General features: G+C 39.8%; 1 protein-coding gene across 1 annotated transcript; it reads right to left on the reverse strand.

The window, feature by feature from the left end:
- Positions 1-2,557: 2,557 nt before the first annotated feature.
- On the reverse strand, positions 2,558-17,159 carry LOC134500266 (lipase member M-like). Its single transcript, XM_063307466.1, has 9 exons — positions 17,055-17,159; positions 15,327-15,444; positions 14,507-14,705; positions 13,790-13,899; positions 12,413-12,549; positions 7,839-7,988; positions 7,667-7,738; positions 3,531-3,596; positions 2,558-2,791 (listed from the first exon to the last, which is right to left on the reverse strand). Exons 1-9 carry the CDS (start codon positions 17,157-17,159, stop codon positions 2,558-2,560), a joined length of 1,191 nt encoding a protein of 396 aa, XP_063163536.1.
- Positions 17,160-27,936: the final 10,777 nt, after the last annotated feature.

Raw genomic sequence — 27,936 nt, forward strand, 5'->3', positions numbered from 1 at the left:
TTGTTATTATATATAGCCATGGTCGAAGCAAGAATTGTTTTCGGGGATAGAAAGCACTGAAGAGGTGTAGTGAATGGTGTTGGTGTAAACTAATACCAGCTATGTTGCCTTCTGTTGTTCTTATCTCATGGTTTATATTTATTTCACTTACTATTTCTTACTCCTTTTCTGTTTTCTGTATAACATTGTTTACTCAGAAACAGAATAGCATGATGAGAATGGAGGGGTGGATGTGGCTGTTCACAGCCAGGTGTCACCAAACCATGAATTTTGAAGAAAGTGAAAGGGAATACCTCTGAAGAATAAGAAAATGTGGAAAGTGGTTTTTTTTTAAAGTGCTCCACAATTTTATAAAATAGAAGAGATATTTGTGTGAACAGCTGTATGAAGTGGAGGAAATGACATGGAGGACAAAAAAAGATATCCAAGTCTTCATGAATTCCTTACTTACGGGTTTTTTTTATTCCTGAATGGCAACATCTGGATTTTATCCCCTCTTTTGGGGGGGGATGGGGGGTGATAAAATTTGAAAAATAAATAAATAAATAAATAAATTTCCAGCCTTGATGTTCCAAAATGGATCTATCCTGAGGTGCTTCATCTTATGCAGAACTGCAAATAAATTCTAAAGTGCAGTATAACAGTTCAGGTGCTGAATTAGCAAGGGGAGACCCAGGTCCAAGTCCACCCTCAGCATGGAAGTTGACTGGGTGCCTTTGGGCCAGTCATGCTCTCGTAGCCCACATGATTGTTACTGTGGGAGAAATTGGAGGAGGGACCTGCAATGTATTCTGCATTGAGCTCTCAGAGGAAAATCAAGATATAAAGCGAACAAACAAATGCTACAAGGTATACCAAATATCAGGCCCCATAGGCCAGTCACAATCTGTGTTATTAATTTTTTTTTTCAGAGAAAATGTTATTGTACTTAGTGTCCAAAGGTCATGAGCCAAATGAGTAATGAAGGGTTCAGAAGAGAATGGCAAGGCGTTTTAAATACAAGTTCAAGGACTTAATTTTTTTTTCCTGGAATGAACCGCAAATGGGTAATTAAAACTTTGATTTTAGAAACTTACAAATGGACTAAGGGTCCAGATAAATTTGAAATAAGATTTTGGAATAAATTATAAAGAATCCTTCCTGTGGGAAAATGCTTTCATTTTGAATACTTAAAAAAAATAAGGTAAGATTTTAAAAATTGGACACTAGAGGGAACTGGAAGGAACTAAAGATTACAATTAAAGGAGAAGGACACTCAAACTTGATTTACTAATACAGAATGAAGCAAAATATTTTAACATTGGACATATTGAAGGATACTTTTGAACAATGGACCCAGAAGTTAATTTTAAGAGTATCTGCCTCTATAGATAGACTGTGTTTAAAAGATGCTGTGGAAAACAAATTTTACCTGACATGATTGAGACTGATTTGAAAGTGGATTTAAAAATGACAGACTACAAGAAAGACATGGAAAAAGATGTTGCACTGGACATACAAAATAAACAGGCTGATGTCTTAATAATTAAAAGGAATATACATATAACATACCAAGAGAATGACCTAGATAATTTTCCTATACTGGATTTACAAAAGAGGCTTGTTAAAGCTTTGAAGAATTTTGTGAGAAGGAACAAATAAAAAAAATGAAAATAAATCAAATTCTAGGACATTATTTGAGGGGACTAAAGTTCAAGATTGTTAGAAGTAAAAGGAAGGAATATAAAGTTGATCAAGGTTAAAATAGGTATGTTGTTATCTCTGGTAATCCTTAATGGACTTTTGCTGACATCAGGACTGAAATGAAAAGGTTTTATGGGTTTATTTGATAAGAGACGGGATATGGGAAGAGATCTTTAGTTGTGTTTTAAGAGAAGGTGATAAGTTAGTAAATTGTTTACACTTGTGATGAAGGGGGAAGTCATTTCTTTATATACTTTTCTTTTTTTCTTTATTATATTTTTTCTTTCTTTTCTATTTTCTTTCTATTTTTTCTCTCGTTTTCTTTTCTGCACCTTCTTTTTTCTTTTTCTTTTTTAGTTTGTATTCATTTTTATAGTTGTAAATTGTAATCTTTAATAAAATTACTATTAAAAAAAGTCAAGATGGTGGTTGTAGCAACACAATCCAAACCCCGCCCCTTTGTTAATGCATGCAAGGCCAACACACCTACAATGGGGGCAAAGCTTAGATCATATTGCCATGGCTACCATTTTGAGTTTTTCTTAACACCTCCTCCCCAGTGCTGCTTTTTACAACTGAATCTAGGGAAAGGGATAGTTTATTGATTCCTGAGACTCTTCTTTCAGCTCTAACAATTTGGCATCACCATTCTCTTATTACTCAACACTTTGCCCTGTGAGTCTTCCCAATGTTCAAAATTCCCGGTTGCACTGTTTCAGCGCATGTACATTGACTTTGATATGAAAGGTATCCTTTTAAAAATCACTAAATAAAAGAATTAGACACTTTTGCTTTAATGAAGTGTGCATTTCTTCTGTTAAAGAAACATTCTGGAATGCCATTTTTGCTGCTGACTCACTAGATGATCCCCATCTTACGGGAAATTCTGAATTATTTCAACTAGCTTATCATATAGTTCTTGACGTGCATCAAGCCCAAAGAGAAAATCATAATGCATCCAGTGGGGAATTACTTTGTGGGAGTGCAGGTTCCTGAGAACAGGGAGCAAAAGTTCAGTATCCTCTGGTGTTGAAATGAAATCTTTTCCACCACTCCAAATGATGGTTGGGATATACATGCTTCTTATGTCATATAAGGGAGGGGTTGTCTAAAGAGAAGAAAACAAAAACAGAAAAACCCATAATTACAGCAACTAAATATTTGCTATTATTATAATATTGTTCTATAATATCTAGTGGGTTGAATCATTCAGCTTTGCTGCTTCCCAGACTCTAGGCTTAGGATAGCTCTAAGGATGCTGACCTATTGCTTAGGATGGTCCTTAGAATAGTGCCCTTTTGTTGTCCATCTCATCCACCATGGCTACCACTCTTCCCATATCATAACAGATCTTCTATTTTTGAGCAATCTACCTATGTGCCCTTCTACCCCCCACCCCATTCACCCATAACCCCATAAAAATCTGAAAAAATACCTATTAAAATAATTAGCAGAGTAAACTTCATTCATTATCTCTAATTCTCTTAATTCAGTTTCTGCTAATTGACCCTAAAAGAACTTTTCCCTGTAGTGTAAGAAAGTCCTAATTTTTTGTGCCCTAGAAGGAACAACCCTGGTCTGAATCAAATGTGGAAGATCTACTACACAGCTATTCATTTTTTTCTGAATTTCCCAGCAGCTATGCCTGCGTAGATATAACTTGTGCTTGGTAGCACAGCACTTCATTGATACAAAGATGGATACTGCTGCTTTAATCAAAATAAAATCCAGATGAAACTAGGATGACACTTTAAACATTATGGTAACATGTTAAAAATGGCAACAGATAGTAACTTTGTAACAGCTTTATCTTCATTCTTATTTATCTGCAACATTTCTGTGTCTACCTGATTGTATTTCTCCATATTCTTAGAACCATAGTCAAATTCTTTAAACTGCCCAGTTTCATACACCTGAAAAGGACAAGAGAACAGAATCTAAACCCACTTTTGTAAATTATTGTTCTTTTAAATTTTAAAACTTTAATTTTAATGCAATTTTCTAAAGCTTCCTGTTAAAAGAAACCAGGAGACTGTGAGTTCTAGTCCTACCTTAGGCCTGAAAGCCAGCTGGGCGACCTTGGGCCAGCCACTCTCTCTCAGCCCAACTCACCTCACAGGGTGGTTGTTGTAGGGAAAATAGGAGGAGGAAGTATTTGGTATGTTCCCTGTCTTGAGTAATTTGTAAAAGATAATAAAGGTGGGATAAAAATAAATAAATAAATAAATAAATAAATAAATAAATAAATAAATAAATAAAATTATCTACATACTCCTTTAGAAGAAGCTAGAATAAAGGCACACAGAATAGAAAAAATAATTCTGGAACAGAACAACCTTCCATGACCTGGTGTTTTTGGATAGACTGGAATTATAAGTTCCCTAATAACCAGCTAACATGGCTAATGTCTACTTTCCCAAGGCCAAAAGTTTCTTAAACTGGTCACAAATTAAGAGTGTTGCAGCCAATTTTGGCTGTGAATCTGCAAATGATTGTCCAGCAGAGCTGGACAATGGACTGACAGGGCTCCAGCTATGCTCAATCCATTCATATTCCTCCATCCCTTGGTGAAGTATTGTTTGCCCTCAACACCTCATTCAAAACCTTGCCCTCCAAGAAAGTTGGGAGGCCTTCTGTGATCAAGTGGCTAGGGATCATGAGCACAAAGGCAGGTAGACAGCACATCCTTTCTCCCTTAGACCACCATCATCCAGCCTGGCCAGGAGAAGTCACCAGAACAAGGCAGTTAAGGAGGTGATCAAGACAGCAAGTCAGGCTGCCTGGCATCAGTGGCTGGCTGGGGGCTTTGCTTATGTCCCCTGCTGGATGGCTGCACATGGTCTGGTCAGAATAGGGGAGGAGAAAAAGAGAAAGCAGTTGTTATTGTCACCACCAATGCTGCTGTATTCTGTTCCTTAAGCTTGCAGGAGCTGTGGCTGCTACTAACAGCCTGGTTGTCCAAGAGAGACAGAAGTGGTGGTAGCAATTTCCCTATTCAATCCAAGGGGAGGAGCAAGGTGAAGCCATAATGATGCAGCCAGGACTGGAACATCATCCCAGCCCTGGGTTAGCAGCCACACTTTTCCACCTAAGACAGGAGCAAGTTGCCCCTGTGTGCCTTTTTTTAAATTCTCCTCTACTTCTTTCTAGGTGAGGGAAAACTGGGAGAAGAAGCTTAGAATGATGTGTTTAGTTTCCACACTCCACATATTTCACACTTGGCTTTTGGTGGATGAAAGACATCTTCTGAAAGAGTCCCTCATCTTCAAAAGATGGGAAAAAAGAATAACAGAGGAGGTATCTCATAGCACTATCCCAAACAGCCTTCCCTCAACCTGGACCCATGAAAGGTGATTGATGGACCATCTTAATAGAAAAAGACCCCCTTATGGCTTCCCACAGAAGGGCATGGTCAGGTGCACAGGATGCTTCTGCAAGGTAAAAGCTGGGAAGAGCCTCTTGGGGCCACAACTGGAATGAAGGAAGCAGAAGGAATGGGCTGCAACAACTGTGGCTGGGGGACCTGCCAAAGGGAGGAGGGAGAAATCCTGATCTCATACCACATACCACCATAAGCTGCCAGTAACAAAAGGCTTGGAAGCTTAACCACAGACATCTGGGTGGGGTGGGCAGTGGGGAGAGGCAAGAAAAAAATGTGTCTTCTTTGGAAATTGAAGCTTGCCTTTGAAAAACAGTCTATTGGCAACAAACTATCTTCTGCTCAGATTATGGTGTTAAGATGGTCCACTCTATGTACCTAATGAGTCCATGGGTTTTCATAGGGCACTGGGAAACTTTCTTAGAAATCTTGTAAGCAGTTCCGCCATGTGTTTTGCCAATCTCTGGAATATGGAGAGGGTGAATGCATCAGATGAGATCATCCACAAGTAGTCTCCTTCACAGATCCCAGAAAGCTCCTTAGAACACTGAGAAGAAGCAAGTGAAGAGACAGCTAGAGCAAAGGATTCTGGAAACTAAAATAAACTCATCATGACTGTGTATTCATGCTCATACCCTTATTGCTGAATAAGGGTGGTGAAGCACTTGTACTTTGCCATATATTGCATCTAGGAATCACATTCAGCAGCTCTATTCGAGGTTACCTAGTACTTTAAGAAAAATAGGAGCGAAGATCCTCCAGCAGGTTGCTGTATCATGTCTATGAATTTGATCCATCTCCCATCTGGCTCATTCATGCAGCTGGGAGGGTTGTATGCAGGTAGATTTGGGAGATGGTTAATGTTTCATTTAAGGGAGAGGTGATGCCAACTGTCTTGAAGAATGCAATGGCATACCCCCATCTGAAGAAGCTATCTCTTAATCCAGCAACTGTAGACACCTATCAGCCAATTTCAAACCTTCCCTTTTGGGGAAGTTGATGGAGAAAGGGGAAGGGGGAATTTGGATCTTTTGCAATCAGGATTACGTTTATCATGGTTATTACCTTAAATGGAGTGAGTTGTGGCCTTGCAGAGCCTGTGGTGGCCTTCAGTACTACTGCCCTGGTATACTTAAGGATCAACTGCAAGGGTAGAACTTGGAGGCACTGTTCTGCAGTTTTCCACTCCTTCCTAAAGCAAATTCATTTGGTGGAGAAAAGCAGTCACACCCATGTCTGCCCCACTGTGGAGTTCCATTGGACTTAGTTCCCTCTCTCATGCTATTTATATCTCCATGAAGCCACTAGGGGTAGCCATTGCCAGTTTGGGATATGGTATCTTCAATATGCTGATGATACTCAGTTGTGTATTACCAGGCCAAACCAGGGAGGCAACAACATCCTGGCCCAGTGAGTGGAGATTGTAAGAGCTTGGATGTGTCAAAGCAAGCATCTGCTCTTTATTGGTGATTGATCTGGCCTGATCCTAGCTCCAGCCCCGAGTCATACTTTCCCACAGTAGGAAGTCCATGATTTGGGAATCCTTCTAGCTTGTGAGTCCTGCTAGAATAGTAAGTGAAGACCACTACAGAGGTCTGTTGTCCAGCTTTGTCTGGTGTGCCAATTTCACACTTTGATGGACTGGGATGTCCTGGAAATAATGATTCACCCTCTTGTGGACTAGCAGACAGACTATGGAACACACTTTGCCTTTGAAGATGACTCAGAAGTTTCAACTAATCCAGTCTGTATGCTCACTAGAGATAACAGAATTAGCAGGGTAACACCTGTGCTATGCTGCTACATTGCCAACTAATTTGTTTCCAGATCGAAATCCATACGATCTTTGGGAGAAGTGTTCTTACTCAGTGGAGTACAGTGGAGGTTTGACCACAAGTTTTCTCAATGGATGCCCTGCCCTTCAGAACACCCTGCTCCCTGAGATAAGGAGCTTTTGGATGCTTGTAGTTCTTGGGCTGCCCCAGTAGTTAGATTAGATTTGCTGAACGTTTTAATTGTTGTTTCTCCTGTAAACTGCCCTAGTCCTTTTGGGAGTGTGGGTTGTATAAATAATGGTATACATAAGAAATGAATAAATGAATATTCAGGAAGGGTGATGGGGAGAATTAGATTTTCAGTTTATGGGAAACTAATACTTTACTTTTACTTGAAAAAAAATTATTCTGAAAACAGAGATCAAAGAGGGCACTTGCTATCCCAAGGCAGTAAAATTCATTTTTAAGGTAAAGGTAAAGGTTTCCCTTGACGTAAAGTCCAGTCGTGTCCGACTCTAGGGGGCGGTGCTCATCTCCGTTTCTAAGCCTTAGAGCCGGCGTTGTCCCTAGGGACACTTCCGGGTCATGTGGCCAGCATGATGACTCGGAACGCCGTTACCTTCCCGCCGAAGCGGTACCAATTAATCTACTCACATTTTCATGTTTTCGAACTGCTTGGTGTGCAGGAGCTGGGACTAGCAACAGGAGCTCACCCCGCCGCGCGGTTTCGAACCGCCGACCTTCCGATCGATAGCTCAGCGGTTTAACCCGCAGTGCCACCGCGTCACCGAAAATTCATTTTTAGTGAGTCACATTTCAGAATTTTTACCTGCTTCCAGTGTAAGAGAGTTTTTGTCGATGTACATCCAAGTAAATGTGATGCAAAGACATCCAGGCGACTCTAAAGAAGAATATTTTTTTTTAAAAAAATCATTTAATTGGTACATTTATGACACCCTCTGAAATAAGCTAGCTTGTTTAAAAATATACAATAAACATACCATATTTATGTTGTTTTCATTAATTCCACCAGCGGCGAATACAATATTGATACAATATTTTCTCCATAAATCCATGTCACAAAACTTAGTAGCCAATATTCTTGTTCTGTTATTAGGTAGGATACAAATTTCTTTTCTGCCTAATGCAGCCTGTAAATATAACAATCCAAATCAATTTTCAATGCATTTGAACTTGCTCTGTTCTTTCAAATGTGCATATTGCCAAGTTTGCTTTCAAAATGCTATGCTAAAATTATTTCCATGAAAGTGCAAATGGTCTAGAATCTCATCCTGAGCATAAGTATGCCCTCTGCAGAAGACCAATTCGTACACTTTACATACTTGCAAAAGACATTGGGAGAACTTGTTCATCCAGAGCAAAGAGCAAAGGCCCACCCCTGTTGTCATGGACTTACCTGTTGAGGTACTGTGTCTGTACAGATCCTAAAATAGCAACTAATTCCCTCTCCCCAATCTGCCTTCTCCAGAAAACTACTAAAATGCTTCTTCCACCATAAGCTCTGTGAATGAGACTATAAAATCAGTGGCATCTGCATGAACCTACACTGAGGATAAAATCGTTTGTATTTGTGCTAAGCTGGACTCCAGGCATGAGAGGTCTCAGGGGATGCCTCGGGAACGTACTTACCCAGTTATCTGGGAACAGTTTGATCCTGTTGGGCCTGAGGAAGCGACAAGATCCTCCGGACTGTAAATGCCACCACCTGTGAATTAGATCCATGTTCCTCCTGGCTAGTCAAGGCAGCCCGGGAGGTGACGTGTGGTTGGGCCCAGTTGATGGTAAATACATCCTTGTGGGAGGGGGTGTTTCCGGCGGCCTTTAAGGAGGTGCTGGTGTGCCCCCTCCTCAAGAAACCATCACTGGACCCTACTGTACTGGATAATTTTTGTCCAGTCTCCCACCTACCTTTATGGGGAAGGTGGTTGAGAAGGTGGTGGCATTGCAACTCCAGAGGATCTTGGATGAAGCAGATTATCTGGACCCCTTTCAGTCAGGTTTCAGGCCCAGATATGGAACAGAAACAGCTTTGGTCACACTTAGGATGATCTCTGGAGGGAGTGGGATGGAGGCAGTGCATCCATCCTGGCTCTCCTTGACCTCTCAGCAGCTTTCGATACCATTGACCATGGTATCCTTTTGGGTTGGCTCAGGGAGTTGGGGGTGGGTGGCATAGTTTTGTGCTGGTTCACCTCCTTCATCCAGGGTTGATCCCAGTCGGTGTTAATAGGGGAGGAGAGATCGGGCTCATGGCCCCTCCTTTGTGGGGTGCTGCAAGGTTCAGTACTCTCTCCTCTCCTTTTTAATATCTACATGAAACTGCTGGGTGAGATCATCCATCTCCATGGGATGAGGTATCATCAATATGCTGATGATACTCAGCTATACATCTCCATCCCAGGGGAAGTAAGTGGTGCTGTTGCTGCGCTTTTCCAGGTGCCTGGGGGCTGTGGGGGCCTGGATGGGGAACAACAGGCTTCAGCTGAACCCTGGTAAGATGGAGTGGCTGTGGGTTAATGGCTCCTCAGTTCCCAGGAATTTGCCATCTTTACTTCTGGATGGGGTTGCGCTGCCCCAGACAGACCCGGTGTGTATCTTGGGGGTCCTCTTGGACTCATGACTCCTGCTCAAAGAGCAGGTGGTAGTCATGGCCAGAGGGGCCTTTGTGCAACTTTGTGTTGTGTGCCAGTTACACCCCTTCCTGGAGTGAGAGGCCCTTTGAATGGTCGCTCATGCCCTGGTCATCTCCCATATAGACTACTGTAATGTGCTCTACATGGGGCTACCCTTGAAGAGTATCCGGAAGCTACAGCTGGTCCAAAATACGGCTGCATGGATGATTTTAGGTGCTTCAAGATCAGCACATATAACTCCGCTGCTCTGCGAGCTGCATTGGGTGCCAGTTTGCTTCCGGGTCCAATTCAAGGTGTTGGTTATCACCTTTAAAGCTCTACATGGCATGGGTCCAGGTTACCTAAGGGATTGCCTCACCCCCGTCACATCAACCCGTCCCACATGGTCATGCAGAGAGGGCATGCTGCAGATGGTCTGAAAACTCCTCAGCACAGCCCTGTAGAAGATTTTCCAGACCCCCTTTCCCCAACAGGGATCGGGTGATCCTAAACAGGGCCACTGGGCGGCATTCTGAGGATGCAATAAGAGTGGAGAAGTACTGATGTTTCGCCACTCTTACCGGCACAAGGTAGGCCTTAATTGTGGCTCTAGCTTGTGTCCAGTCGGGTTCAGTCTTCGTCTTTCTCCAGCGGCACTCTAAGCATCTCTTAATCCTCTTCAGAACCCTCAGCTCCTCTGTGAACCACAGGGAGTATCGGGTCCGATGGGATAAGAGAGGGCGCACAGGCACGATCTTGTCCAAGGCCCCAGCCACCTCCCTATTCCAGGCGGCGGCCACGGCCTCTGCTGGACCATGCAGCAAGCCCTTGGGTATAACCTCCAGCTCCCTCTGAAACCCCATTGGGTCCATTAGTCACTGGGGGCAGACCAATCGAACAGGTCCTGCCTCCCTGTGGAGGGGGGCGGCATAGGAGAAACTCAGGGCCACCACGGCGTGGTCTGACCATGAATGTGGGGACAGCTGTATCTCTCCCCTCAGATCACATTGCCACTGCTCTGACAAGAAAACTAAGTCTGGTGTGAGGCCACTGTCTCGAGCTGGGTCCCACCATCACCCATATACTCACTCGCTACACCCCCCGTGCCTCTCTCACTGGACACCCGGGGGCATCACAGCCACTACCCTGCACGCCCTGTCTCTCACTCAGGGGGTGAGTGCTCTAACACACCACATTCACACCCAGACTGTTCCCTCATCTCTCACACGTAGGGAAGAAGCCCCCATTCACATTGGAGGGACCTTATTAACCCTTGTATCCAGATATTGTGAGAATTAAGAGGATTAGGAGGGGATAGCCAAGCCTTAATTCGGGTCTCACAACATCCAACTACTTCAAAGATTTTACAGTCCTGGGGTCAAGAGGCTCCAGGAGTCTCCCCTCAACCCAACCTTGTTGGTATAAAATGTTGTTGGTATACAAGTCCCAAGATCTCAAAGGTCCCTCTGTCGAAGTCAGCTGTCTTAGGCAACACCTAGGTTGAGGCAGGTCTATCGATCTGCCACCAAGGGCTGATCCACTGCTTCACCCCTCGCCGCACTAGGGACTCATCCCCCCGCAAGGCCCGTCTGCTGTACTGGGGTTCATGCAGGGCTCGCTCGTGCTGGGGCTGGTCTTCCACGTGGACATCAGTGGGACTCGCCCCCGCGCCACGCCAGGCCCATGTGCCACACTGGAGTTCGTGTGGGACTCGCTCGTGCTGGGGCTGGTCTTCCGCCCAGGCTTCACCGGAACGTGCCCCCGTGTCACACCGGGCCCGTCTGCTGCACTGGGGTGCTGCACTAAAATTAGTGCAGGGTCCGTCTGCTGCATCAGGGTTCGCCTCTGCATCGCTCCAGTCAACCGTCCCACCCCAGCGCCTCCCCACAAAGGAGGAGAGAACTCCGGCAAGGGAGGAGGTCTCAGCACGAAAGTGCAGTTGGAGTTAGCAGCCATCGTTGTAGCCGCCAAGACTCAACCAGGGCTCCTGTTCCCTGCTGCTTACTGCCGTTCACCGCCGCTCTGGAGCAGAAACTGAGGAGCAGTTTCTTCCCAGCCTCGGAATAGGAAGGGCAAGAGTGAGCATGGGAATGTGAACAATGGTGGGGAAAGACCTGGCAGAGCCTCAGACATTTTTCTGTGTGGTGAGTGATGAGGCATTGAGCTGGATCACGAAGTCGTATGAGTGCCAAGCATCTCAGCTCTGCCATCATTCAGGGGATGGTGTTGGAAGGTTTAAGCCCCAGTCCACTGGTGTTTCAGCTGTTGCCCTTGAGTAACATAGCAGCTAATAGTACAAACTTCTGAGATAGACTTGAAATGCATGTGCATTAAAATAAGCTATGGTGACTAAACAACAGATAATATAAGATATAAATGTTTAAACTGACCATAGAAGCTAAGCAATATTTTCATGTGTTCATTTGATTTATATCCTAACTTTCCACCCATAAAAGGTTCTCATGCAACTAACAGTAAGTAAAATAAAAGCCAACAAATTAAAATCATTTAAAAGAAACATTCAATACACTTTAATGATACACTAGATAGCATCCACCCTACTCAGCAATAAACCACATTATTCTTATTCTTATTATTTAGAGTTATTTTATCCATCCAGAATCTTTTGGGGTGAGGCAGCTGTAATAAACAACAACAATAATAATACAAAGGCCTTCCTAACTCTCTCCTGCCAAGAGAGGAATAACAAAAAGGTATCTAGCCTAGGTTCCCTTGACAGGAGTTCCCAGCATATTTGTAAATATTTAAAATATTGTAAACCTGTTGGGAAAAAGCCAGCACAAATGTTAATATGAGTAACTCCTATTGAGAGCAATTCTATTTGACGTGCGATTTGTTACTGCCTTTTTAAGAAGGTATTAGCAATAAAGAAACTAGCATATTCATTCTTTGAAGACCACATCCTCAAAAGTAGTACATACCTTTATGAAATCCTCATCTATATTGATCAGCTTCTTATACCAAGGTTTGAAATAATTCACCAAATATACTGGACCAAGTGCAAAGAAGATTTTTATTTTCTCAGCTAATGCTGGCAGAGCTGAAAATGCAATGAATCCTAAGAATAAAGAAAATTAATGATTATTCAGAACCATTACTAGTCACAGTCTATTTATGATAATTACATTATATTTGCTAAAGCAATACGTGGATAATATATCCACACAATCTGATGAAGATAGATCCCTGTATAAAAAATTATCTTAAAGGAACTCCTACATCTATTCTGCAAAGGAATTCAGGATGTATTTTCACTGACTGATTTCCTATCAATTTTGCCACCCACACACATCCTTAATTAGACATTGATTGTTTTCTTATGTTCTTCTGGGTGGGTTTTTTTTATATCCATCATATTTTGTTAATAGTTATTTTTTAAAGTAATTTATTCTCTTCCTACATGTTGTACTTGGATGACAAATTTAATTTTATCTACCTATTCCCCTTTTTCTCATGTAACTATCCTCCTCATGATTCAAAGATAATGGCATATTATCACATCACACATATGAATTCTACCCTGTAACTGGAGATTTCCTTGCATAGGGAGGGTTCCATAACTGTATTCCAACTTCCATGCATTGAGGATACCCAGGATTGTATTGAAGGCTGCTTGTTTTAAATGCAAATTTAAGTTTTCTTGGTTTTGTTTCAGTGATAGTAAGCCCATTTGGAATGTCACAAGCACAACCTTTCTAAGGATATGGGTCAGTAAAGATTGAGCATATTTGGCTTACAGAAGCCCCCTTATCAAGTCCTAGCGTTTAGGATGGTAGGCTACTCAAAAATCTCTCTTTCCTGACTGTATTTCCTTTAATTGTGTGTAGGAGTGGAACAGCCAGTGCTGGTCAATACTAGCTAGATGAATCAATGGCACGTCTTGGTATAAGGCAGGCTTTTCTGTTTTATGCACTCAATTCACTTCTCTAACTCTTTCCATTTTTTTTAACTCCAACAAATTGTTCAGTTACAGCTTCGTGGTAAGCATGGTTAAGCAAGCCCTTCTCCTATGAATCAAAACAAAAAAATAAATCCTAAAGGATCTAATCAAATATGATCATAGATATGCTGTAAGAAATAATGCTTAGAAGCCTATAGCACTGGCCAGTTTGCATTCCACCAGCAACTACTACAGTTCTACACAGTGTTGTTATCGAAGTTATTGGATAACATGACCTGGTACCAAGTCACCTGCATCATGATCTGACTGCATCATTTGCATGATGACATTATGATGTTTGTCATGTCACTTGCCCCCTCACTTTCCTCTTCGACCCTACAGAAACCCAAGAATATACCTATGGTGGAGCCTTGTGAGTAGCCAACATAAAAAAGTTGTTTCTGTCCAGTTTTAGCTAGGATAAAATGCATAATAGCTGGTAGATCTTCCATTGCCATTTCATGAAAACTGAAACAAAACAAAGTGACAGACAAAGAACAGGATGATGAAATTTATATCACCACAGCAATGCATGGTAGGCTACTCAAAAATCTCTCTTTCCTGACTGTATTTCCTTTAATTGTGTGTATAATTGCTCGTCTGTCATAGAACTATAGGAAGGGAAGATTTTGAAAATCATAATTTAATAGATATGTAAAAGAAAGTCATCAAATATTCAGCTGGGGGAGGGATGTCTATGGGGGGGGGTGAAGAAAACCAGGATGTTGGCCATGACTAGTGGCCATGGCAGTCAAGGCCCTTCCTCTTTTTATGTGCATTGTGACATGCTAAAAAGAGGATAGGGCTTTGATTGCACAATCACAGGTACCACCTTGATCTCTCCTGTGGATGCCCTTGACAGCTGATGAACATGGATACTCCCCTCCAAACAGACCCATGGCATACTCCAAGGCTTTGGGTTTTCCTTTGAACTCATAGATATAGCATGAGGGCATGACGCAAGCTCCATCTTTTGAACTTCTGTCACATTGTATGCCCATATTAAGTAGTGAGGTTTGCATTGTGAGGCATATTTTGTCACTCATTCCCCCAGGACACCCGTGTTTTAGCCTACCTGAAATTCCAGAATTCTTCTTCATTATGTGAAAGGTGCTGGTGTCTTTTACACCATCTGCTACCTCGGTTATTGGCCAACCAAACATCAAAGCCAGCATCTGCCAGTATAAAGCCTAAGCTGCTGTTGGGTTCATTAGCTACCCATATTCCACAATTTGTAAGAACTCCTGGCATCACTAACACAGAAGGTCTTGAAGCTGGAGGAAAAAAAGGAAAGGAAAAAAGATGGACAAGAAAGCAAGATGTTTCAACAAGAAAAAAAGAGAAGTAATTCAGCCAAATTGCCTATGGAAAATAAAACAACTTTTTAATTAGGAATCTGAGCTAATCACAACTGGGCTATCAATATACAAACCATAATCACATTAGAAGGCAAAAGAACAGTAGAAACATTTGCTTTGGCATCATATTCAAATTACATTCTTTCCTGTTTCCTCCTGCTAGTTGTTCATTTAAATTAAATGACCAACATGTAGTTTAGACATCAAGGCAGTCTTGAGATTCCTTTATTGATATCTAGACCTGGGATAATCCCAAAATATTCCTATCACATGATATAATGGAAAATGAAAGAAACTTGGTGCCATGTGTGTTTTGTTTTCTGTGTTCATTTGTTTTCTGTGTCATTTCTGTTTCCCAGTCTACAAACAAATAAAAGTAAATTATTTCAAATGATTGGCCCCTTTAAATGAAGTGGTCCTCCCACTGCAGAATTTCTGTAGAGGATAAGAATATAAATAGGATATTTCATAAGAGCAAATCAGTATTGATAAACTTTGCTTTTGTGAATTTTAAATGCAATTAAAAAACAACAACACCTGTTTTCTCTGAGGTCTTCCTTCCATAAAGAATTCTGTTGATAGTAAGAAAATAACCATCATTTGTCAGGATTTCATGTTCCTCACAAGGATATCCATGATGTTGTAAGATCTCACTCTGCAAACAGATATAAAAAAGATCCTCCAATCAAAAACTTATCTTAAATCTCCAGTGTATTGGAGATTTACCTTTACAGAGATGAGTGTTATTAAGGCAACACTACATTCTTAATAATGGGAGAAATCATACCGCCCCCAACACCCACACACCCACACAATGGTTTAAATGTTTTAACCAAACTTGTTTATATTTTAATCCTTTAATGTTGTTTATTTTGTTTACCTTTTTATCAGATCCACTCTTACAAAACACAATCTTATCTAAGCTAATATAGAAACATGAACTTCAGGTTATTAATCTTATAATCTAGAACTAGTGGGACAGCTAGACTTGCCTGTGAAGTTGATAGGAACCTTTAACTTTTCCTTCAGCTGAGTCTTTTAAAACATTAATAACAGCAATGTCACTAAATATTATAATAAGCCAGTTCCCAAAGTTCTTAGAGGTACTCCTGAAAAGTTTTCTACAGGGTATGGTCAGAGAAGTCAAGATGGCCCCCCCAATGGTGGAATCAGTGGTTGCACCATTGCAAGATTGATGTCAGATGTACAAGGTAGATCAAAAATCACTGAACTCAAAAGAACGTTCCAACCCCAAGTGGGTATGCTAAAGAATGCCAATGGACAGACAGTAACCGATTCAAAGGAGATTTAAAAAATGGAAGGAGTATACTGAAATACTGTACAGTAGAGATCTCAACATCCAAGATACCTTAGAAGATATTCCATACTTACAAGAATCTCTAGTACAAGAAGAGAAAGTTAGATCAGCACTCTGGTTATTACCAAATCAGATGGCTACAGGAACTGATAGAATACCACAGAAATATGGCATCCAACAGAAGAACCAGTAAAAGTTCCAGCTAAGCTATGCCAGCAAATCTGGAGAATAACACAAGGGCCAAGAGATTGGAACAGGTCAACCTACATTCCAACACCAAGGAAAGGAGACTTAACAGAGTGTGCAAGCTATTGTACTATATCACACACTAGCAAAATAATGCTTAGGATCATCAGTGCAGATTAGAGCCCTACATGGAAAAAGAGATGCCAGATATTCAATCTGGCATTTAAAAAGGCCAAGGAACATGAGATATTGTTGCTGATACATGCTGGATAATTGATAAAAGCCAAAGAACACCAAAAAGAAGTCAATATATGCTTCATTGATTATAGAAAGGCCTTTGATTGTGTCAGTCACATCAAGCTATGGAATGTGCTTAGAAAAATGGGAATTCCAGAGCATTTCATGGTCCTCACGAGAAACCTACTGTATATACAGGTCAGGAAGCCACAATATGGACAGAATATGGTGAAACAGACTGGCTCCAGGTTGGCAAAGAAGTGAGACAAAACTATATATTCCCCCCTTATTTAGGTATTGAGGGAGGTGTCCATTGGCTCATCAGTATCCCTAAGGATTGTAACTTGACCATTGTAAACTCTAAAATAACTGCTTCAAATGTAAACTTACTAGTATAAGCTGACTGTCCATAGCACTGTATATATGAAATCTTGATTTGGCAATCAGATTAGAATTGCCAAAGGGGTTCCCACCCTTAATGTATTAAGTATTCTACTTAAGTATATTAACTACATTAAACTTACAACATTCATGAATGTTTCAGGATGAACTTCTCTCTTTTTTCTTGACAATTGTTTGGAATCATTAAATCCGAGAACCACAAGAGATATCATAAGAAACAAAAACATCTTAAGCATCTGTAACATAGCAATGTAATTATACATAAATACAAAATAAAAGAAAAATGTATTATTGCAATTTTGCAAGGCTGCTTTTAAATAGTTAAGAATAGATGTTGAAACCAATGTATGTTTTGAAGTTAATGGAAGTTTCACAATAATAAGTGAGTTCCTTACGTTACTATACAATCTTGAAGGTTTGCGTCATTTCCCACATTTGTTCCATTTCCCATATATTTATACCTTTCTACTTTGTCAGACATTCCACAAGAGTATTTAATCATTTAATCCTCATAATCCTGAAATGATGATCATTTTTACAAATTAAGATAATTTATTTATTTAATTTATTTTCTATCCCACCTTTATTATTTTTTATAAATAACACAAGGTGGTGAGCATATCTAATACTCCTTCCTCCTCCTCTTTTCCCCACAACAACAACCCTGTGAGGTGAGTTGGGCTGAGAGAGAGGGACTGGCCCAAGGTCACCCAGCCGGCTTTCAGGCCTAAGGCAGGACTAGAACTCACAGACTCCTGGTTTCTAGCCCAGAACCTTAACCACTAGACCAAACTGGCCCTAATAAAACTGTAATAAGAAGATAGATTATTGTATTCAATAAAAAACATGCATATCTTAACATCACATGATCTCAGAAATATACTGGAAACAATTTCTTTAAAAAAATAATGAAACAAAACAGTGCAACCATCATTTAGAAGCATATATTGAAAGATAAAGGCACATTTGTAATCAGACGACGAAAAGATTAAATAAAAAGTTACAAAAAGGCAAAAACTACACAGAAGAAAAAAAACCGAAGTGTCTATTTCAAAGGAACTGTGAATCATGAAACCTGATGGGCAGGCAATTCTGATTATACTCAAGAGCTTGAAGGGGAAGGGAATTTTTGTGTAAATCAATGTGTGCCATTTTCCAGGCTTGTATAAATAAAAGAAATATACTGTGAGGAGAAACATCTTATGAACACTCTTGCCATGCACACATTCCTCTTTACTGCTTAGGGTTGGAGAACATCAGTTCTTCACTGATTATATATTCTTGTGGAATGTTTGACTAAGCAGAAAGGTATAAATAGGTGGGAAACAACAAATGTGGGAAATGCTAGAAACCTTCAGGAATGTTATTAAGTACTCAGGCAATTTATTAACAGTCAAGCATACAAAATTCAATTAAATTTGGTCCAAAATAATTTTTGTTATATACAGTAGTATTTAAAGGGAACTTTGGCACACAGCAGAAACCCCTTTGCCTGCATGAAAAGAATAAAAGCTTAAAACACACATTCTTAATATGAATAAGAAACAGTCAGAAAGAAATTCTTACCACTCACTCCAAAGCTCTGCCGTATATGAGGTGTTCCAGATAATCAAGGGTGGAAACATTTGTAGGTACCGTGGCTTGAAGGATATTGAAGTAACATCATGGCATTTACTGTTGCATAACAGTAATTTCCCAGGTTCTTCTTCCGGTCACCATAACATTTATCTGTTTAGACTGAGACAGAAATGTTTAGTGGGGTAAATAATGAATACTTCCACTGTCTTCCCTTGTGCTTATAATATTTTGTTGGTATTCCCATGTGTAGTCTTCCCTACTGCATTTTTTATCCCACCCTTCCTGTATATTAAAGATATGTATGTTTTTAAACATAAATAAGTGGAAACTGCATGCATGCACACTTAGTGAAAAATTGGAGATCCTTATCCCCAAAAAAATCAGTGAAATAGTATGAAAAATTCTCTGATGCCTATGAGATTAAGACTGATCTGCGTAAAGAGATGTACTGAACAAATCCATAGCTGGCCTATGCGAGCACTGCTGACAATTCTATCCGCTTACTTTGCAAGATAGATAGATGATAGAAACATATATAGATGATATAGATGATAGATGATAAAGATAACACAACAAAACACTGATGCTTTTAATAGACATTTTTAATTCCAAAACTGCCTCTAATATATCATTTATTTTTTGATGGTATGCACTTTATCAGAGAGACATATTTGTCTGGGGATGAAGCCTAAATGACAAATTATAGTAAGACCATGTTCCTCCATTATTTGGGCCTGGACAAACAAACAGCCCTGAAACCTGGCTGGGTAAGGAGAGTGTGTGCCTCCACTCGAAATTCCTCCAGGATTTCACTGGTTTCAATAGCTGTGATACCAAAGGCAAGGATAGGGAGTTGCAAGATCTTCCTTGAGACCTTGGCTGTTACCAGAGTTCCTACTCTACAGGTAAGTGGATGTAAGTGTCTCTACCTGAAGTTGGGATGCAGTTAGTTTTTCTTAAAAATGCATTTCCCCTGACTGGCCTTCTCCTCCTTTTTTCTTGGGGCATTTTAGAGGCCACTCTAGCCCTGTGGCTGCCACCAGCCTGGTGAATGCCCAACTATGCAGCTCCTCCCTCCCTCCCTCCTATTAGGAGGAAGGAGCAAAGAGAGAAATTAAATCACCTCATTTAGTTATCTTTGAAATCTGGATTTCTTTTCCATCTCATGAATCAGGATAGTAGTATGAGTGTGTGATGGAGGGGATCCATATGGGCATGGGTTCTCTGAGCAACTTAGCTATAGGAATCAATACAGCCCTTAATAGGCAAAGGTAAGTGCTACACAGAATAACAATTGCTATCTTACAGAAATCTGTTTGATGCTGAGGGTGTGGTAAAATAAATTCCAAGCATTTGTCACTGGGTAACCTAGAAAATTCTGGTTCCCTTCCAAAAGCCAGCCTTTTCTAATCCAGATCGATCACCACCCCAACATTTCCTGATAATTATTCCTGAGTGAAATATTAGAAATATTTTAGAAATCATTTTTTTCAGTTGTAAGTGATAATTTGTTATTCATTTGTTGAAACTGGTCAAAGGACAATTTGCTATTTCCTTTACCACATTATCATTAAAAAAAGATTTAAGTTGAATCCATGTTAACCAAAGTATCTGGTGGCCAATTTTAAATTCAATCGTATCTTCCCCATATAACAAATCATTGTTATAAAAATATCTTATTCCATATAACTGCATTTTCTCTGTGGTTTGAATTGAATTGTCTTAGATGAATTGTAAAAATGGGGAATTGCCCTTTATCAATTCTGCATCTCTTCATCCATACCTGAAACATAGCTTTAGTAGATATTTTCTTTATATTGCATGTTTTTATCAGATCCTCTGGAAAAAAAATTTTTTACTTAAATAACTATCAAATTCTTGAACATCTATCTGAATCCATTGTTTTGTTGTACCTTCCAATATAAACAGATGTGCTACCTGATAATATAATTTTAAAAATGGGTTTCCTCCATCCACCCTGTTCTGCAATCTGTACAAAATTTTCCTCTTACCCCTCAATCTTTTAGTATTTAAAAAAAAGTTTTTTTTTCCTCTGTGATATTATTAAGGTATTTTTCTGGAATTTTGACCATTAAGACTTGAAATAAATAGTTAGTTTTGAAAATTCCATCATTTTAATAGCTGCAATTGGGTTGAGTCAAGAGTGTGTTTAGCCTCTTTAAACCTGTGGCTAAAGCTCAAATTCTACCCCAAAGACCTAGCACCTCTCATTCTTTAGGATAACTTTCAATTCGCATGGACCAAGGCCATTGATTCAAATCTCTTAAAGCTAGGATATTCCCCATCTACAGTCCTTGAGATGGACTTCAACCGAGCCAAACAAGAGCTGAAACAAAGGATGAAGGATACAGAGAGGCAAGCAGATACAGGGAAGGCTCTATTCTTCCTGTCTCCAGCACACTTCCTGTCTCCTGCAGCTAGTTATCTCACACAGCTTGAAATACCCAGCCATGGGAGAGCCTTTTCTTTAGCTCATTGTCATGCTTTCCCCTCTGCGGTACTGGAGGGCAAATATAAAAAAATACCATTAGCCATAAGGCTTTGTCCTTGTGACTCCGGAGAGGTGGAACCCACAGACCATGTTCTTCTGCGTTGCGTTTTTTATAGAGACATTTGTACCAAACTCATCATACCCCTGATTAGTAAACACTCCGGTCGTACAGATTCTGACTACACTCACCTGCTGCTTATAGATGAAAACTCTATCGTCACAGCACAGGTAGCAAGGTCCTGTGCTGCAGCAATGAAGATTCATCAGACCCTGATGGGCTAATTTCTGTAATGTATTGTAAGTCATAGCAAATCATTTAATTTTTGTTTTTATACATATAACATAGTGGTAATTTTAAATACTCATGTTTTTAACGTGAGTATTTAGCACTCACTCCCATTGTGATGAGATGTTTTGAGAGGCTGATAAAGGACTATATTGTTTCCAGACTCCCTCCATCGTTTGATCCACTTCAGTTTGCTTATCGGCAGAACTGCTCTGTAGAGGATGCAATCTCTTCTGTTCTTCATTCAAGTTTGGCACATCTAGAGGAGAAGAACAGTTATGTGCGACTGCTGTTTGTTGATTTCAGCTCAGCATTCAATACAATTGTTCCCCAGCATTTGGTGGACAACCTGGGTTCTCTGTGCTCCAGTACTCCTTTGTGTAATTGGCTACTTGACTTCCTTACGGAGAGGTCTCAGTCGGTGCGAGTTGGAAATAATATCTCTAGCTCTATTTCTCTGAGCATCGGCTCCCCACAGGGCTGTGTCCTGAGCCCATTCTTGTTCATCCTGATGACCCATGCCTGTTGCACCAGGTTTACCACCAGTTCCGTTGTGAAGTATGCGGATGATACAACGGTGGTGGGTCTTATCAGGGATGACAATGAGTGGGCTTATAGGGAGGAGGTGAAGGGTTTGGTGGAGCGGTGCAATAGAAACAGCCTGGTTCTAAATGTGGAAAAAACCAAGGAGATGATTATTGACTTTAGGAAGAACCAGCTTAGCCACACTCCACTCATTATTAATGACATAGCTGTGGAGTCAGTCAGTAGCATTAGATTCCTGGGGGTGCAGCCAACAAATAGTCCAACTTGGTCTCTTAACACCACATTTTTGGTAAAACGAGCACAGCAACGTCTGTATTTTTTGTGTTGGAGGAAGAAAGTGCATCTTCCACCTCCCACCCTCCTTACTTTCTATAGAGGCACTATAGAGAGGGTATTGACCAACTGTATTTCCATCTGGTTTGGAGGCTGCAGTGCCTCAGATAGGAAGTCTGTGCAGAGGGTGGTGAGGGCAGCAGAGAGGATACTTGGGATCTCACTGCCTCTCATCCAGGATATAGCACATACACACGCTGTCTGTCCAGAGCTCGAAATGTCATCAGTGACTCCTCCCATCCTCATTATGGCCTGTTTTCTTTGTTACCCTCTGGGAAAAGGTTCTGCTGCACCCGATGTAGAACAGCCAGATTGGGTAATAGCTTTGTCCCCCGGGCTATCAGACTCCTGAACACTCAGTAAGTTTTTTTAAGTGGAATGTGGAATGTGTAAAGAATGTATATTTTATAGTAATTATGGTATTTTTATTTTAGCGCTTGATTGTGTTTCTGAGCCAACTGCAATGAAATTTCATTTTATTATGCACTTGGTGTGCAGTGTGTAGTGGAATGACAATAAAGTTATTCTATTCTATTCTATTCACACTTTATACTTAATATATTCTTAATGTCTATATTCTCATTTAGTATAGGCTGTATCTTAGGTTGCACTTATAGGTCTAGTCAGATAGTCTATAAATGTATTTTAATTTTATTTTAATTTTTATCTTCCTATTTTATCCTACCTTGTTATCATTTTAAGACAGACTATGTATATTTCACAGAACATTATCCTTGTATTGGTCTAAGACCACAATCAAATTAGGATTGATTAACAGCTGCAACTTGTCTCACTATATTCAAATATTTCTTATGCCACCTTTTATTTTTTTTAATTTTCTTCCAAAAAGGAATAAGGTTATTTTCAAATAATTTATTATTTTAGTAACATTCATTCCTAAGTATTTGAACAGTTTACAAGCCACTGGTATGTTTAATTTACTAGATACCTCTTTCTGCTCTGTATGTGGTGTGAGAAGGAACATTAGGTGAGATTTCTGAAAATTCACTACTAAATCTGATACCTTTGTAAATTCCTTCATCCTAATATATTTTGCAGAATCCCCATGATTTGAGAGAGTTAGAATGAAATCATCAGCAAATATGTTTAACAAATAGCTTACTTCTTCTAGTTCTATCTGCTTAATTTCTTAGTTATCATGCAGTGCTACTGCTGAAATTCTGATGACAAGATAGAAAATTTTGCTGATAATTTTTCCTGGGGTTTTCTTTGACTCTGTCAAAGTTCTGCTCATTTTGGAGAAAGTGGAAATAATCTCCTTTCCTTGAAGTCTGAACATAAATGGAACCTCCCATTTATATCTTATTCCTCATTTTATAAGTTCTTCAGAAATATCTGTCTATACCTGCAAAGATCAGACTCATGCAAGCAATGGTATTCCCTGTGACATTCTATGGAACCAAAAGTTGGACAGAAGAAAGATAAAAAGAGTAGTGACACTTTGGAATGGTGGTATTGGAGAAGACTCTTGAGAATATTGTGGACAGTCAAGAAAACAAACAAATGGTTTATCAAACAAATCAGCCCAGGGTTCTCACTCAAGGCACAAATGACCAGGAGCAAGTTATACTATTTTGAACACATTATGAGAAGACCTAGCTCTCTAGAAACGTCTCTAATGCTGGGAAGGAAAGGGAAGAAGAGGATGACCAGCAGGAAGGTGAATGAACTCAGTTACAGAGGCAATGGGTGCACCATTGAAAGACCTAAAAGACCAGGTTAAGGACAGATCATCATGGAGAAAATCTATCTATGTGGTCACTAAGAGTCAACACAGACTTGATGACACATAAACAATCAAAAACTCTTAAGTGAAAGTTTTTTATGATATCAGTTTCCATCCCTATGTATTGGTGGGAAAACCAATAGCAATGCTATAGGAATATTCATATCCGAACTGGAAAAGGTGCTTCAAAAGCAATACATGTTTGCCGTTCCAGTTGGAGTCTCTTTAAAAATGTGGAACTCTTTTCAGTTTCACTTGGCAGCTGTGTGATCCCAGGAATTGGGAGTGTTCGAATTAAGGAGGCCTGATGCAACATGATGTGATAAGGTTATTGTACTTCTCATCTCCTTAATGCCTCCGTAATTATTTGAATTAAAACAACAAAAACAACAACAAATGTAACTAAAAATAAATGTTAACAATCTAGTTTGTGGCAACCTCTCTTAGCAAATTATACATCTAACTTGACTTTAATGAATCATTTGCACATCTAAAACATTTGAGGTTTTTGTACAGATTTAAATTCACATAGTAGGTCAATGTGATATTAATGCAATCTTGACATGTATTTATAAATCATTCCATCCAGATCAAGGGAGATAGTAATGCCGCTGTTATCTATACTGGTTCAACCATATCTGGAATATGATATTCAGTTCTAGGCACCACACTTTATAAGGGATATAGAGAAAATGGAGTAGGTTCAATAAAAGCCTCCAGATTGACTACAAATCTAGAAATCTATGACAAATGGTTAAAAGATCTGGGCACATTCTATAGCAAGAGTGTCAATGGACCTTAAATTACAACTTAAACAACAAAAAAATAATATTTAGAATTTATTGGACTCCATTACATTTGTATAGAAAAGACAGCATTGTGTCTAAGACAGCATTGTGTTGGAGATGTGATAAGGACAATGCCTTTTTAAAACGTATGTTCTTACAATGTCCTATACTAAGTTTTGGGAGGAAGTAGTGGCTCATATAAATGTAGCTGTGTGACAAAAGCTAAAATTTTCAGAGGACAATATTCTCCCAAATTACATACCTAATACATGGAATTTGACAACTGGACAACGTAAATGGATTCTCCGTGCCTGTACGATGGCTAAAACACTGAAATTGCAGCATTGGAAAGATAAATGTATGGCCCCACTTACTCAATAGATTGAAGATCTGGTTACACTTGCCACCTATGAGTGGATTGCCTATATATATTTGCATCATATTTGCATTAGATAAATATATATAGAATTGTGACTGTTTTCTTTTGTCATGACATATTATGTTGCATATTTTTATTTTATTTTTTCTGTTATTTTTTCACTTTAAAAAAATCACCTGTTATGTATTTCTTTTTTCTTTTGATAATGTATGTATCTTTGTGTGTTGATTCTCTTTGTTTCTGTTTTTTCTTTTTGTTATTCTTTTAAAAAAGCAATAATTAATAAATAAATAAATAAATAAATAGGATCTGGGCACGTTTAGCCTGTAAAAAAATAAGATTAAGAGAAGATACAGTAGAGATCTACAACCATCAAAAGGCTTTGTGTGTTGGAGGGGATAGTCCTGTTCTGCACTGAAACCAAAGACAGAACAAGAACCAATGGGCTGATATTAAAAGAAATATTAGGAGAAATGTCCTGATGGTAAGAGCTGAAAGCCAGTATGGTGGAATGGTAAGGTCCTGAACTAAGAGCAGAGAAATCCAGGTTCTAGTCTTCATTTAAGCATGAAAGCCAGTTGGGTGACCTTGGGCCAGTCGCTCTCTCCAAGCCCTCCAACAAGTTGGTCGAACAATGGTGGGGGGAATCATGTATTGATAAGCTTTGCAGTAAGAACAAGCAGACTGTGTGACCAAGTGGAATGACACTAGGAACAACAACAGCAACAGCAACATCTGATGGTAAAAGCAGTGAAATAGTCTTCCTAGAAGAATACTAGATTCCTCCTCCATTAAGGTTTTCAAACGGGGGCTGGATGGGTCTATTTCAGGAATATTTTAGTGGATTCTTGCACTGAGCAGGGAGTTGGAGCCAATGAACTTGGTTCCAGCTCATATGTTCTATGAAGTCATTGGCTCCATTTCTAAATGTGTAATTATTGTGATGACACTGAGGCTTACAAAGTTAAAGAAGGGATGCAGTATGTTTAATTTACAGCCTATTTTATTTACAGCCTATATAATCATACCTGTTTGTCACTCCAGCCCCTGGGATGAGAGTTGATCCACTTTTCATAGCAGTGTGCCTCTGTGGAAGCCATAATTTGATTTACCAGCAGGCCCCAAAGGTTTCCTTGTTTCTATTATTTATTTATTTATTTATTACAATAATCTGTATGATGCCTACTCACTAGATTCTAAGGAAGCCAAAAGCTGAGATTCACTGTGTGCACGTGATCATATCTAAGTTTAAAAGGTCTCTCTGTGCAGAGATTATTTTCTTCTGAGAAAACAATAACATCCAGCAGTGGCTGCAAAATTCAAACTATTATATGTGTACATATGAAAATATTTCTTATACAAACATAGGGAAGAAAACACTCCCTGTACAGAAGAATTATTATGATGATGATATCAGAGGTATCAGCCATAACAACAAAAGTGCAGATTGGATCTGGAAGTGAGAGGATGGATTGCGAGGTGAATGGTTCTTTCAGTAGAAGAAAAGCTTCTTGGATTTCAGAATCCCACTTAATGGGAGCCCTCTTCTTGGCAAGACAAAACTGACTGGTCTTTAGTAGTCAGTGGACTTGTGCTTGTTCCAAACGTCATGCCTTCAGTTCTGATATGCAGGTGAAGGAAAGAGTTGAGCATGTCAATGTCAATAGTGATGTATTTCCTTCCTGCCCTGGGTCTCCCCCAATCTTTTGAGTCTTCCATCAATGTTCAAGCAAGCCTGGTTTAATGGGGTGCCTTGATGAATCACTCATCTTCTATTTTATCTGACTGTCCCTCGTGAACTGGCCAGTTCAGTCTCTCTCATTCCAGCCCACTTCCTAAGCTACCAACTGAAAGTCTCACATGGAAGCCTATCATGCTGGACGCAGCAAACTTGCCTTGATAGAATCTTCAGAATTAGTGCTCAGGCATGCCACAGTACTCTGCCCTAGGAAAGGCTGACTGTTGGCCTGATTCTCACATGCAAATTCTGAAGTACATCTTCCAAATCATTTTCAAAGTGTTCCCAGCCTTAATACTTTGTGCAACTCTGAATCTCACAGTCCCTTGCATTTACTTTGGTCATATTTAATATTTTGTCATATGAATTCTGGATATATGTAGTTCTAAGCAATGAAAGAAAATCTTGCTAAGCTTCCACAGGGAATGATAACAAGTGAGATCAACTAATCAGCTTGGGGATCCAAATTGCATTGTCTGCAAAGCAAGGCAAAGCAAATTTAAAATAGACTTTCCCTTTCAAATGTATCCCTGATGATGATGATGATGATGATGATGATGATGATGATGAAGAAATATTCCAATCACCAGTTGAAGGGGATAAACAGAAAGTGAAAGAGCTGTTTTGGTGGTGCAGAGAAGTCTTTCTTGAAATAAGCTGAACATCTACATATTTGAAGGGAAATTATAGCTTGTGCTCAATAACTATCTGATGTCCTTGTACTTCCTGGTCAGTACCTGGGAATCAAAGTGTCGGAAAACCCTTGTTCATATAGGATTCTATGCATGTGAGTTCCTCATCTCACTGGTAAGCAACCAATGCCACTTTTAGAGTTAAAATCATTGCCTATTTATGATCTAGTCCTATTTTAAATATGTTCAGGCTTTGTGTTGGGACAGCAACTTCTTTATGGGGTGACTTTTCTTCCCCTTTTTTACATTTCCCAGTTTGTTTTACGTCCATCAGAGAACATGACAGAACTATAAACCTTTAAATGGACCAATATCTATATGTTCAAAGGGGCTTCCAAACTTTAGGTCTTGCACTTCAGAAATACCCAAATATTAATGACTCCCCAACTCAAGAAAAGTATTTGC

The sequence above is a fragment of the Candoia aspera genome, chromosome 6, assembly GCF_035149785.1.
Source record: "Candoia aspera isolate rCanAsp1 chromosome 6, rCanAsp1.hap2, whole genome shotgun sequence".
Lineage (NCBI taxonomy): Eukaryota > Metazoa > Chordata > Lepidosauria > Squamata > Boidae > Candoia > Candoia aspera.